The sequence below is a fragment of the Myotis lucifugus genome, unplaced genomic scaffold (assembly GCF_000147115.1).
Source record: "Myotis lucifugus unplaced genomic scaffold, Myoluc2.0 scaffold_101, whole genome shotgun sequence".
NCBI classification, from domain to species: Eukaryota; Metazoa; Chordata; class Mammalia; order Chiroptera; family Vespertilionidae; genus Myotis; species Myotis lucifugus.
In genome coordinates, this window is record NW_005871149.1 from 707,734 (window position 1) to 722,016 (window position 14,283).

Genomic DNA, 14,283 nt, shown 5'->3' on the forward strand with positions numbered 1-14,283 from the left:
AATCAAGTCCATGAGATGTAGCTCTCTTCCGAAACCCAGGTGTTTATTGACCTTACCAAGAGTGAATGATTGAAGCAGCTCCCCCCAGATTTATGGTGCAGAGTGGTTATGGGATATATTTTTCTGGTATAAATGAGATGTTATTTTTTTCTTACTAAAACAGATTACCTCATTATTTCTAGAGAAAGAATAGTTCAAATTTAAATGTGAGTTTTGCATGAGATGCATCATTAATAGATTTTTTGAGTCATATAATTTTTGAGGTTTAAAGTAATTCTTCTAGAACTCTGAAAAAAAAGAATAAATAATAGGAATATAAGTAGTATATTTATCAGATAACGTAGGGAAAGATGGCAAATAGCTTTCTCTTGGTCAGTTTTCATTGATCGGACCGTGCTGCTGTGAGGCTCTGGGGACGGTGCTCATCTGAGAGAAACTGGTTGCGGTCTGCCAATGATTACAAATGCCATACCTGACTTCAGGGCTACGCCGGGTCTGATTTTCAGGAAATTAAAAAAAAATTATGTGTTGATTTTAGATAGAGGAAGGGAGGGAGGAACAGAGGGAGAGATTGATTTGTTGTCCTACTTATCATACCCACAACCTTGGTTTATCAGTCAATGCTCTAACCAACTGAGCTATCTGGCCAGGGCAGCTAAATTGTATTATGATCATCTTGGAATCTGTAACTAGTAGGTAGAATTCTGAATATTCATACCTGCATTAATATTCATTTTGACTTATTTGCAGGTTTATCCAATTCTCACACCCCTGTGAGACCCCCTAGTACATCTAGTACTGGCAGCAGAGGCAGGTGAGTATTACATTATTAATAGGCACAATTTTTTATTAAGAAATATTTCAAATATATACTTTAAAAAATGAATATTACAGTGAACTCTTATATACTTACAATCTAGCTTCAATAATCACCAAGTCATGGCCAATCTTAATTCTTCTGTTCATTCCCTCTTGGTCTGGATTATTTTGAAACAAATCTCAGATATCCTATTTACTTGTGACTGTTTCAGAATATATCACTTAAAATATAAGGATTTAAAAATTTTATAACCACAGAACTATTGTCACACCTAGAAAAAATGTAATGGATAATTCTTTAATATTACTAGAGATACAGTTAAATGTTCAGATTTCCCCATAAATACCTTTTAAAATTTCCCATAAATACTTTTACATTGCCATCAATATATATGTTGAAGTCAGAATCAATGTATGTGAGGAGGTGTATTGTTTTTCCTATAGCATTCCATCCATTTTTGTCATTTAAATACACTGCGTGCTGTTTTTTCTCTATATTGTATTTAGATCAGGAGGTTTGATTGGATTCAGGTTTGATTTGGGGGAAAGGGTAGTGGTGCTGTGTATTCCCGTAAGGGTCACATAATGTCTGGTCGGGTTCTATTTGTTTGTTTTGTGAAAGCGATCATTAATGATCATTGCCTAACTTTTTTTTTACTGGTTGAAAAATGATGCATTTGAATTATTGTATTATTCCTTCTTTGTTTATTATTTTAAACAATTCTGTAAAGAGACACTTTCTGCCATCAACTATTTGGTTATGGGAAAAGTTGAGTGAATAGATTTGTTCTCTCTATTTACCTATTGAGTTGATTTCCCAGCACCCTTCAACAGTGACCAATGGTTTTATTATTTTTAACTTTATGAACTCATATACTTAAATATATTTTATATGATCCAAACCATTGTAGATGTTATTTTATTGATGCTTAAAGTTTTTTTATCTTTGGCCTGTCAGAGCTTTTTAAAGTCCCCCCCTTTTTGGGGGGTATAACCCCAGCATCCTCTGAAGGCTTCCTTGTTTGTTGTTATAAAATGATTGTCCAGGTTCATCTTGTACATTACCTGCTTCAGAACTGGAATCAGCCATTTCTCTAAGAAATCTGGTCATGTTAGTGAGAAATGGTGCTTGGAGACAGTCTTCTAGGTACTAGGGATACTCATTACTACTGAATTAGTCATTGTTTTTTATGCCTTTTTGGTGGACAGAACTAAGAAAATGGGGGTGGTGGGAGAGAGTGTGTTTTAAGACAAAATACAATAATGTTGACTTTTACTCTTTAGTTTAAATAATTTAGTATAATATAATGCAAGAAAGATTTATGTTATAGGATTCTTTTGTATGCATGTGTGCACATGCATTTTGAAGATTGGTCCTTTCAAACACTTGCCTGACTTTTTAATTGTACTTTAATAATCAGTACTTTTAGAAGAAAAGAATAAATTGAGTGAAAAAAAAGGTGTTCATTCTTAGAAGTAATACAGTCTTACCAGTTATTCACATCTCTTGCCAGTGGTTTTGCTTTGTGTTCTAGATAGAACTGATTAGTCTTGTATCATTACATTGATTTCAAATAAGGACATTCTAGGTTGTTTACTATTTGTTATCCTCTTTTCCCAATTCCCTGCCCATAAAAACTAAACTAGCAATTCCTTTGAGAAGGCTTCATGAACCACGGTTGATGTTATTTTCTTCAGATGTTTGGGAGTAGAGAAGAATTGAAACTACTTTTATAGAGAGAAGGGAAAATGATTGTTTACTAGACTTCTTACCTGGTGTATTGTAAGTGCCTCAGAACATAACATGTGTTTTTAAGATCTTCTGAAAGTTTGATTTACATTTTTAAGAATTGGAAGCTAAGTTTATACCACACTCCTCTTAACAACATTATGAAGTATCTTATCTTAAAATTAATAAATTGTCTGTTGCTTTCACATTAATGAACATTATTTTTATACACACCACACAGTCAAACATATGTGGCCTTTCTTGTTTTTTTATTAGCTGTGGGTCATCAGGAAGAACTGCTGAGAAGACAAGTCTTAGTTTCAAGTCTGATCAAGTGAAGGTCAAGCAAGAACCTGGGACTGAAGATGAAATATGTAGCTTTTCAGGAGCCGTGAAGCAAGAGAAGACAGAGGATGGCAGGAGGAGTGCCTGCATGGTAAAGCCCGCTGGGGTCTGCCAGGGATTCTTCCCGCTCCGAGTGTGCTAGACTGAATAGTGCTTCCGGAACATGTACTTATGCTTGCATTTCTATGCCTGGTACTAGGCCAGTTATCTCTTTTTCTAACTCAGTGTCTCGAAATGCTAGCTGTAACTAATCAGAAAAGAATCATACTGAAGATTCATTTAAAATTATCTTTTCGTTTTTAATTGGTCATATTTTTTGCCATGATTTTAAGTCAGGTTCTATCTTATTCTGAATTTTTTAATCATCTCAGGCCACAAATGATCCTTGGCTATTTGCCTGGACCTGTACATTCAGAATTAAGGCTGCTGACATGAAAGAAGTTAACAATCAAAGAGTTTTGTGATGGGGAAAGATTGCCTTTAGCTTATGAATTATTACCCATTTTAGAGTTCCCAGGTGGGACACTTTATAGAATTTATAATATAGGATGAAAGAAGGCACAAGTCTCTTTGTTTAGAAATTTCTATCTTGGTTTTTTTCCTTCCTGCCTGGGCTTCTGTGTGGTTGGCACATAGAAATTTTAGCTCGAGCTATATATTGAATGCACTGTATGTAGGTTTAGAGAGCAGCACATTTAGCCATGGGTTTGGAGCAGTATCACCTCTTCATCCAGGACTTAATCTGGAAAGTACCTCCAAAACAGGTTAAAAGATTCTTTTTTATATTGTCATAATCTTCCTACATTTGTAGAATAAGTGGGCAGAAGAATGCTCCTCAAAAGCTATGCAGTAGATTCTTCAGTGAAAAATAACACACCAACGTCAACTCTCTTTAGGAAAAGTATAACCCTATGCTCACTTCCCAGTCAGTGTGCTTAGCTGTTAAATTAATTTCCTTACTATCTGAGTGAACCAATATTTCGGAGACTGCTCCCTAAAATCACAAATTAACATGCCTAAATAAATTTGGGGTTAATTTCATTCCTTTATGTCACTAATATGATTTCCAAAGTAATTTTAAGTTAGGTCAGTATATCTGTATACATGTTAACATAAGGTCACACACACACAGCTAACAATAATGGATTAAATGATTCTTCAAGAGGTTGTCCTTGTTTTGTTTTAGTTGAGCAGTCCTGAGAGTAGTTTGACACCACCTCTCTCAACCAACCTGCATCTAGAGAGTGAGTTGGATGCATTACCAGGAGTGGAAAACCATGTGAAAACTGAGCCTACAGATACGAATGAGAGCTGCAAACAGTCAGGGCTCAGCAGCCTTGTTAATGGAAAGTCTTCAATTCGAAGCCTCATGCACAGGTCGGCAAGGATGGGAGGAGATGGCAACAGCAAAGATGATGACCCAAATGAAGATTGGTGTGCTGTCTGCCAAAATGGAGGGGATCTCTTGTGCTGTGAAAAATGTCCAAAGGTCTTTCATCTAACTTGTCATGTTCCAACACTTCTTAGCTTTCCAAGGTACCAGTGAAATAATTGATTTTTTGATGATGTTTACTTTTATAAACAAACAAACAAACCCACCAGAAAGTTAAGGCAGGTGGCCTTCTTAACCATTGCATATATAGTAAAACGGGCCTGTTGTTCCTTTGGTATTACCTTCTAGAGAAACTAATAGTTGAACAATAAACAGTCCAAGATGTAAGTGCTGCCGCATTAATGATAAAGTGTAGATTATTTCCTGGCCTTCAGTTTATATTTAATGTAAACAAATTAGATAAAACTCTTAATTATAAGGGGCAACGGCAGATTTCCTCTTCAAGTTAATTTTTTAAATCTATTGCCATCATTTTTAAAAAAATACATGTTTTTATTAATTTGAGAGGGAGAGAGAAACATCAATCAGCTACCTCCTGACGCCTCCTACTGGGGATCGAGCCTGCATCCCAGGCATGTGCCCTGACTGGGGATCGAACCAGTGACCTCTTGGTGCATGGGACGATGCTCAATTCACTGAGCCAAATCAGCCGGGCTATTGCCATAAATTTTAATAGGTTCTACAATTATTATTTTATTTCTGAATGCTATTTAGTTTTATGACAACTATATTAAATTTTACCCAAACTTTTTTAATGTCTGAAAGCTCTCAGAAGACATTTTAAAGAAAAAAACTCCTTGTAAAAACACCTTCAGTGTTGTGAATTTTTTTAGAAACAGCTTTCTCTTGACCACTGGAAGTAGTTAATTGGTTCTGCCTGCCTGAAGCACTGTGTGCAGACTTCTCAGGCTTTTCTTTGGATCTAGGTGAAATGTCTTTTAGTCATTAACTTTGAATAGACAATTACTGAATTACTTATTTAAAAGTAAATAATTTGGGGATAAAATAAATAGCATTGTCCTTGGACCCCATGTCGGCTAAATCTAGTTTCAAGTAATAAAACAGCTGTCATTGAGCACCCAAGGCAAGCTGAGAGGCCAGTTAATGCAATGGAATAGATGTGCTGGGCAGGTTACAAAGTAGTCTAGCGATAACTCTGTAGGGAACTAATTAACTTGATTACTTTGGGCTGCTCACAGATTTTTAGGGATCGTCTACATCTACAAGTAGTAGTTGGTTTTAGAAGAGCTCTTTTTCTTCTTGAACATTTTATGTTCACAGTTTCAACTTCAGTTGATTTCAGAGATCATAAGTTGAGTCATATTTCTGTCTTTCCTCTTCCCCAACTCTTACCCTGGGTTTCTTTTAAAGGAAAGTAAACCGGTGTTCTTGGGGAAACTCACCTTCCCTGTCTATACATAACAAGCTTACATTTCCTCTCAGATTTCTGAGAAACAGTGATTATAGTTGAATGTGAAAAATTCAACCTTTTGGCTTAGAACACTGGTGGATATAAAAACTGTCAGAATATTTTTCTGAAGAATTGTATTCTTACCTAAATCTTAGGAGGCATAATCATTTGCCAGAGATGCCATAAGGGCCTTCTTTTTCTTTACTCTTTTAGAAGAGAAAAGTATTGGCGTTTTGGTCTTGAAATTAAGGCTTTTCATATTTTTCTTGTCTTTGAATAGTAACATCTGCTGGAACATTAGAATTTTGCCACTGAATGCCTTCTCGCAAAGGCAGAGGCTTTGGGAGGAATCGAAGCTGTTGGCACACAGTATAGTCTCGAGATGTAGACTTTGCGTATGTGTGTAAGCGATGAGGAGAGTGAATATGCATGACTCATTGGAGTTTATGGTTTGATAGACTGAGCAGATTTGAAAGCTAAGGTGTATATGTGCATGTGCTTGTATTTGTAAGGGTGTGCGTGTGTGTGTGTGTGTGTGTGTGTGTGTTCATATGTGTGTGTGTATGCATGTGAGTCTAGGCTTTTGACTGGCTATGAACAAATAGTTGTTTTATTTTTGGCATGTTTAATACATGCCAAAACAGTACAGGACACCTGAGGAATTCCATGTCCTGTACTCTTTTCTTGTTTGTTAATACGGGATCATTGTGATTACTGGTGTCTGAGAATTGGTCTTACGCTGCATACTGCTCATCAGCTTTGTACTATGAGAAGACCTATTGAATGCCAAGATACTGGTTTTATATTGCTTTCCAGAAGGTAATCAATTGAAGAATGACTGGGAAAATTTGGGGAAAGTTTTATCATACAATTTCACTTTATGAAAACAAACAAATTAGAGTCTTAACCTCTAGGGAATTAGCTTCCCTAGAGTGGGTTTTGTTGTCATTATATGGACTAATTGTCTGTTTGCCTCTTTAGTGGGGACTGGATATGCACATTTTGCAGAGATATTGGGAAACCAGAAGTTGAATATGATTGCGACAATTTGCAACATAGTAAGAAGGGGAAAACTGCACAGGGATTAAGCCCTGTGGACCAAAGGGTAAGTGTGAAATCAGTTGATGTATTATTAGGGATTCTGTAGTTGTCTGGCTCTACATTTTTTAAGTGTGATATACATGTAACCTGATACACTTTCATTTTTTAATCTTTCCATCTGATGATATATTGATGACTTCTGAAATCTTTATCTCTAGCCCTCAGCTTTAAACTCTTATATCCAGTTTTCTCATACTGAACATGCCTCAACCAAAATCTTCATTTTTAATTCTCTTCTTCAAAAAGCAGAAGCAATAAATAAGCAAATAACAACATAAAAACTGTACTTCTCCCCCAGTATATTACCATTATCTCTGTTGCTCAAGCCAGAAATCTGAGAGAAATAAAAGAATCAGGAGTGACTTTATAATATTATGTTCTTACTTCCCCTAATGATAATTATGAGATAGCCATCATAGCCTGTCATCTGCACTACTGTAATAGTCTCTTCACTGGACTCCCTGATTCTACTCCTGCCCCCTTACAGTCCATTTTCTGTACTGTTCATAACATTCTTTTTAAAAATGTAAACAGGGCTATCACTCCCTTGCTTAACATCCTTGAACAGCTTCTCATTGTATTAAAAATGGAATCAAAATCCTCTTCCTCACTTTAGTCGGATTTCTGCTCATGTAGTCCATAGTCTGATCTTCATAGAAAAATACCTTTCACATAGTTATGTGGTTAATTATGTTTGGCTCTAATCTGATGTATATACTTCACAAAATCCCCCCTCCACTATCTATGAAGAGAAGGTATGTGTTTAGAATGTACAAACTTAAAAGAAATTTAAGCAAATGAAAACTAAAGGTAAAATGCATTTCAGTTTATTTCTGATTTTTTAAAAATATTCTAGAGTTGGGTTGAGAAGATACAGATAGTTTTTATTTAATTTTGAACCTGAGTGGAATAATTTCAAGAAAGGAATTAGAAACATGTCTGGCCTGCCACAGGGGATTACAACACGAGTAGCAACAGCAATAATTTATAGATTACTAGGTAATATATAAATTATTGTACAAAATGCTATATGTTGCTTTTCTGACTCCTTCCATGTGTATAAATAGTTGCATTAATAGTAGATAAATTACTTTTGTTATCAGATAAGAACAAAAGCACTCTGTCTTTGATAAGTGCATTTAAAGTAAAACAGAAGATAGTTTCAAAACTAAACGGGAAACGAAGCGGTTTTCTTTGGGTGTATGTTTAGTTGGAGAACTAGTAGTAGTAATACTATATAATAAATGGGTAATGTGCAAATCGATTGAACGGCTGAATGACCGGTCACTATGACATGATGCACACTGACCACCAGGGGGCAGACGCTCAATACAAGAGTTGCCCCTGGTGGTCAGTGCACTTCCACAGGAGGAGTGCCGCTCAGCCAGAAGCCCAGAAGCCTGGCTCACAGCTGGTGAGCTCAGTGGTGGCGGGAGCCTCTCCCGCCTCCACCTCACACTAAGGATTACGGTTTAGGCCCGCTCCCTGCAAGGGCCCCCGACGGGCTGAGGGACCTCCCCGAGTGCACGAATTTTGTGCACTGGACCTCTAGTACTTTATAATGACAAACTCCTTATTCTCAAGAAGATCTTATTAGGCAAAAAAAACTTAAGGGTTTTCTTATCTTTTTTTTTTTTTTTTTGGCCAGAAATGTGAACGTCTTCTGCTTTACCTCTATTGTCATGAGTTAAGTATTGAATTCCAGGAGCCAGTTCCTGCTTCGGTGAGTTGTTTTCCTTAGTACCACCCTGGTGAAGACTCCTCTGTTAAAACTCCAGCTTCTCGAAGACTCTCCTCAACCTCTCCAAGGCTCAAGTTTTCTTTTCTAATACTATTTCTTCCCTCATTGGGTTCTTTCAAGGGATATATAGTCTATGGTAACCTGTGTACATGTTTTAGCATCATACCTAGTAGCATTTTAAATATTTCTTATTAATCAGAAATTTTAGTAGGGCCAAGTGGATATGAGGTCCACTAGTTAAAATTGGAGTTTGTTTTTAAAGATTTTGTTGCTCTGATGGAAACGTAGTGAATTTAATTTCCATGTCCTCTATTACCTTTAAGGTAAGTGGTAATAGGTATAATGGAAATAATCTTGAACCTAGGAGTCAGAAGGCAACTTCTCTCAGTTCTGCCATTAGCCATCCTTATAACTGGGAAAATTACATATATTCTTGCCTTTACTCTTTAAACTGTGCAGTGGGAGTATTGGACTAAATTATTTCTAAGATTCTAGTTCTACGATTCTAGGTTCTGTAGGTCGGGGAGAAAACAATCTGTGTATTTGAATAAACGTGTAAAATTTAATCTTTTACACTGGCTCTGCCTTTATAAGCCCTCTTTTATGAAAAGTCAAGATTAAGAAAAGATTGGGAAAATTTTGCAAGTCATATTCTTTGTTTAACATAAAGGGGACTTTAGTAAGGAATAAACATTGCCTCCGAAGTCCCACAGCAAAAGGAACATAAGAGGTGCTTAGTGCGTCATAAATGGTCTGAGACTGTGCTATACATCTTTTATTTGTTAGCCAACATTTGTTGAATTAAGATGTTACTGAATACCAGATGTGCTATACAATATTGAATAGTAGACTTGTGTACTGAATAGCTTCAGAAATGAATTTTACAGCACCGTAGGTCTAGACCAGCAGTTCTCAACCTGTGGGTCACGACCCCTTTGGGGGTCGAATGACCCTTTCACAGGGGTCGCCTAAGACCATCGGAAAACATATATAATTACATATTGTTTTTGTGATTAATCACTATGCTTTAATTATGTTCAATTTGTAACAATGAAAATACATCCTGCATATCAGATATTTACATTACAATTCATAACAGTAGCAAAATTACAGTTATGAAGTAGCAATGCAAATAATTTTATGGTTGGGGGTCACCACAACATGAGGAACTGTATTAAAGGGTCGCGGCATTAGGAAGGTTGAGAACCACTGGTCTAGACACAAGGAATATGTTTTGTGCAAATAGTAATCATCTGATATTAGCAAGTCTGTCTTGTCTAAGTTCATGAGAAAGTGACTTTCAAATTATTTTTCATGAACTATTGAAAAAGCTTCTCTATGTTTAGTTATTTCCCGAGGATACAAATTTTTGGCCAAGAGTCGGGGCCAGAACTTCCCAGCATGATCACTGAGTGGCTAAAAATTTTTTTTTTTGGGGGGGGGGGAGGCGGGGGCGGTGGTATTCCAATCTTTCTTCCTCTGTTGCTATGTCCACAGTACTTTGTGATAAAAAGTTAAGTCCTCTAAAAGATATCATGTTCTAATAATAACAATACCTTTTGTAACCATTTTGTTTCCCTTTCCTCTTCAGGAATCATAAAATTCTGATGAGCTAGCTGTATCTTTAACATTAGTGACTGGTTATCCTTGCTATTTGCTTTCTTTCCAAATTTACTTCTTAAAAATAGAACTTAGGGGTCTTCATAACATGGATACTGCCACATATTCTGAACATGATTTGATTTTCATGATAAAATTGGGGCCAAAGATAAACAGTACATTCACTATACCCCAAATTTTCAAGTAGCTGACTCATTAGTCAATACATTTTCCCCCTAAAATTAATACGCTATGGATTTTCAAATTAAAAACAGTTTGGCATTTGGGAGAATCCTTATCTAGCCGTATTTATTTGCTCTTTTAGATACCAAACTACTATAAAATTATAAAGAAACCAATGGATTTATCTACCGTGAAAAAGAAGCTGCAGAAAAAACATTCCCAACACTACCAAGTCCCAGATGACTTTGTGGCTGACGTCCGTTTGATCTTCAAGAACTGTGAAAGGTTTAATGAAGTATGTTAGCTTCCAAACTGTAGTCTGGGATTATTAGTTTTTATTTGTTTGTTGGTTTTATTGTTTGGATTTTGCTTTTCCTGCCAAGTGATTTTTCTAATTTGATTTAAAATTCCTTTTTCTGCTTCAATTCTGTCAAGAGTAAAATTGTCATCTACAGCTCCAAAAAAGAAAGTTTACTGTGTATGATTTGAAGTATATACTTAAACATAATAAATCAGGAATGTTATTAAATATCCCTTCCTGAACAAGTTGAGGATTAAGATATAGAAAGTAGTCTCTAGTTAAGTATGTTTTGTGGGAAACTATTATAAAAGCCTAAATTTTGGGTACATTGAAGAAAGACATTTGTAACAGTGTCCTTTGATTTTATTATTGACCATATAAATGTAGAACCTTAAAATCAGCAACAACTCTGGTGGCTCGTTTTGAACAGTAGCCCAGAGTATATAATGTTGAGTTTTTGGATCTCAGTGGCTTTGTATTTTTATGAGGATAAGGATTTGTTATCCATATCTTGTAAAGAAATGTGATACACACACACACACACACACACACACCTCCCTTAAGGAAATAATTTTGGTTATCTTTGGGAAAAGTCAAGTTGCCTATTGATAAGGAAATTTTTCATTATTACAGAAGGAGAAAATGGAATTGGATGAGAATTCATAAAATCTTTAAAAAGGATTACTTTATTACTAAAGTCTCATCTTAATTACTGGTAAAAATTGGGTGCCATGTGACTATTACTAAAATAAATCACGTTGAATCATTTAAAATTTACTCATAGCTGCTTCTGGAAGCATCTAGATGACTGTAAAAAATTTTAAAAAGTTCTTACTAGGTGAAAAGTCTAGTCACCTCAATAGCAGTATGCCACAGAGAACAGTAAAACTTCTATCAAAGTAAAATTAATACAGTCCCAAGTTTCTGTCTTGTTTTCTAATGCACTTAGGTTATTTTAAATAAATGTGCTTTCATGAACTATAGCTAGCATTTGTCAGGAAGAAGGCCCATTTTTTTTTTCTGTTTTAGTAATAGTTAAATAATTTATGATTAACAAATTGCCATATAGATGGCATTCTGATTAAGTGGTTTGTTGAAAGTTTGGCAGATTTTTAAAAGCAACATTTCTTACATTATTCATCTTACAGATATGTTTCTCTTAAACAGATTGATATATTCTGACCAATTTCTATTTAGGTTGACCCCAGTAATTCAGAATTTGAGACAATTATTGAGGTTTCACGGTAGCTTCAGTCTTAGAACTTTGTAAAGAAAGTGGTTCCATGTTCTGTAAAACTTTAGGAAGCACTTATAATCTGGTCATCGCACTTATAATCTGACACCCCTAGTATGGCTGACTCTTGTCGCCAGTCCTATGCAGTTTTATAATTTTAGAAAGGATTTATAATTTCCCTTTTTTTTTTTGACTCTGGTATCCTTTTTAGATGATGAGAGTTGTTCAAGTTTATGCAGAAACACAAGAGATTAATTTGAAGGTAAGCTTTTCAGACCATGCACACTTGGTGAAGGAATATGCATTACCAATAGGTGAATATCCTATCTTTTGCTTGCAGGCTGATTCAGAAGTAGCTCAGGCAGGGAAAGCAGTTGCGTTGTACTTTGAAGATAAACTCACAGAGATCTACTCAGACAGGACCTTCGCACCTTTGCCAGAGTTTGAGCAGGAAGAGGATGACGGTGAGGTAACTGAGGACTCTGATGAAGACTTTATACAGCCCCGCAGAAAACGCCTAAAGTCAGACGACAGACCAATACATATAAAGTAAAAAGACACGAACTTAAACCAATTGTTTAAAAAGAGAGCGAAAACACTTTTAAGTGTAGCTGGAAAATTCTGCCTACAGTGGGGGCACCACCTTGAAGAAACTGATAGCTTTTACACAGTATTAGATTGAAACAATGGACAGAAACCACATTCTTGTCAAGAAGGGGAGACAACTCTGCACCATTAAAAGTAAAAATAAAAATAAAAGTGAAATACTTTGAAGATTTCTGTTACTGAAGAGTTTTGACTGTTAGAATCGGCAGATGTTGATTATGTGGTATTGATTGGTGCAGGATGCTGGATGTATAAATAAATACTTGCGGGTCATGTCACTTGATAAATTGTCTCTGTGGACCACAGCGTACAGCTATTAAACAATTCTGATGCCTCTCCCTCCACACATACACACTGGCTTGTTTTCTAGTTAAAGTTGACATTTTTGATGTCAATACAGATGTGCATTAAATCATACACTTACATTTTTTCTCATTTTGATGCTGTTGGGCCTTAGTTTTTATATTGGTTTAAAGAACTCAACAGTTTTATTTTTTTGTTCATACTTGGAGTCTAGGGAACATGACCATTGATCATTATTTAATCAACTTTAATCGTCTACTGAAATAAATATGGTAACTTTTCAGTAGGAGATCATGTAATTATAGTAATCATTCCCAGAAAACACGTCCACAAATTGCATCTCTCAACCAAATCATCGGCTCCTAGTTATTCCCATGAAAGGCAGAATGTTGACTATTGGCCTCGTTTTTGTGTATTTAGGTTGGATTGAGGAGGGGATAGCTGGCTCTGACCCGTCTTCCTTCCTGTCAGTTTCCGATAGACCACTATTGGCAAACGGTAATCTGTCAGCTACCAAATGTGTAACATTTTCTGTATTTCACTTTGTCTTATTTGTAAATAGTGAACTAAAACTTCTGGCAGATCGGCAACATTTGCTGAGCCTGTTTTTTAAGCTAATGTGTATTCTTACTAATGTTCCTATCAAGAATGGATTTGTAATATATGCTGTCTATTTCTAATGTTCACATTCATATTTTGAGGTTCTATCTTATTTTAATAGAGAACAGACTTCTCAGAAAATCTTCAGAAGCAGCTTATTATTAAAATATCAAAATATTGAAATAAACCCGGTGGGGTTAGATTACTCATCTGTCCACCAAGTGGGACATTGCATGGACTGGGGCCTAAAGGACAGAGAAGAGACTTGTAAGTAAATCCTGAAAATGAGCCAATCCCCACTTGAATGGTTCCTGGAGTAACCCACCTTTAATCCTGATTTCAGCACCGAGGCAGGCACACCACCTTGGCTCTGTCTCATTTTTCTTCTCTTCATTTGTGATGCTCATGTCCAAGATGTGTGTCTAGACTGTATACAGGCTTCTCTTTTGTTGGATTAAAAATTTTAGTCCTACTTTTGTATGGACACATTAGCATACAAAGTGACCAAAATAGAAGACTCTCCATTAGATATTTTCAGATATCAGATTTGTGGCAAATCGTTTGCCTTTTAAAAAATCCAGCTGAAGCAGTTCAGACAGGTTACTCAGAAAAATTATTTGACACAATTGTCTAAGAGGTAAATATTTTTTAGTGCATATTGAATAAAATAAAGTGCTTTAAAGAAATTATTATGCAAACTCCTTTGGGTTGTTGTTCTTTTCTTAAGTGGTGGGGGTAAACATGAATATGATTCAAGCCTTCTAATGGTATTGATTTTGTCATTGCTATTGACTTATTTCATTCTCTAACTTCCTTTTGGCTTCTCTTTCAGTTTTGTTGTAAACTTAGAAAACATATTTCAAACTCATCTTGCTCAAATTTTAAAGAAGAGTTTTCTGATAAGAGGGAGAATATTGT

The 14,283-nt window shown here is 35.8% G+C and overlaps 1 protein-coding gene across 1 annotated transcript in view; it reads left to right on the forward strand.

Annotated features, from left to right (window-relative positions):
• The window catches only part of TRIM33 (tripartite motif containing 33), a 44,195-nt gene extending 30,144 nt beyond the window's left edge, over positions 1–14,051 (forward strand). Inside the window, exons 13-20 of the mRNA XM_014458932.2 lie at positions 751–814; positions 2,825–2,984; positions 4,080–4,429; positions 6,679–6,802; positions 8,447–8,521; positions 10,464–10,616; positions 12,068–12,118; positions 12,197–14,051. Of these exons, the coding sequence (XP_014314418.2) occupies positions 751–814; positions 2,825–2,984; positions 4,080–4,429; positions 6,679–6,802; positions 8,447–8,521; positions 10,464–10,616; positions 12,068–12,118; positions 12,197–12,409 (1,190 nt within the window). The 3' untranslated portion in view covers positions 12,410–14,051. The remainder of the gene's footprint in view (positions 1–750; positions 815–2,824; positions 2,985–4,079; positions 4,430–6,678; positions 6,803–8,446; positions 8,522–10,463; positions 10,617–12,067; positions 12,119–12,196) is intronic.
• The last annotated feature ends 232 nt before the right edge of the window (positions 14,052–14,283 follow it).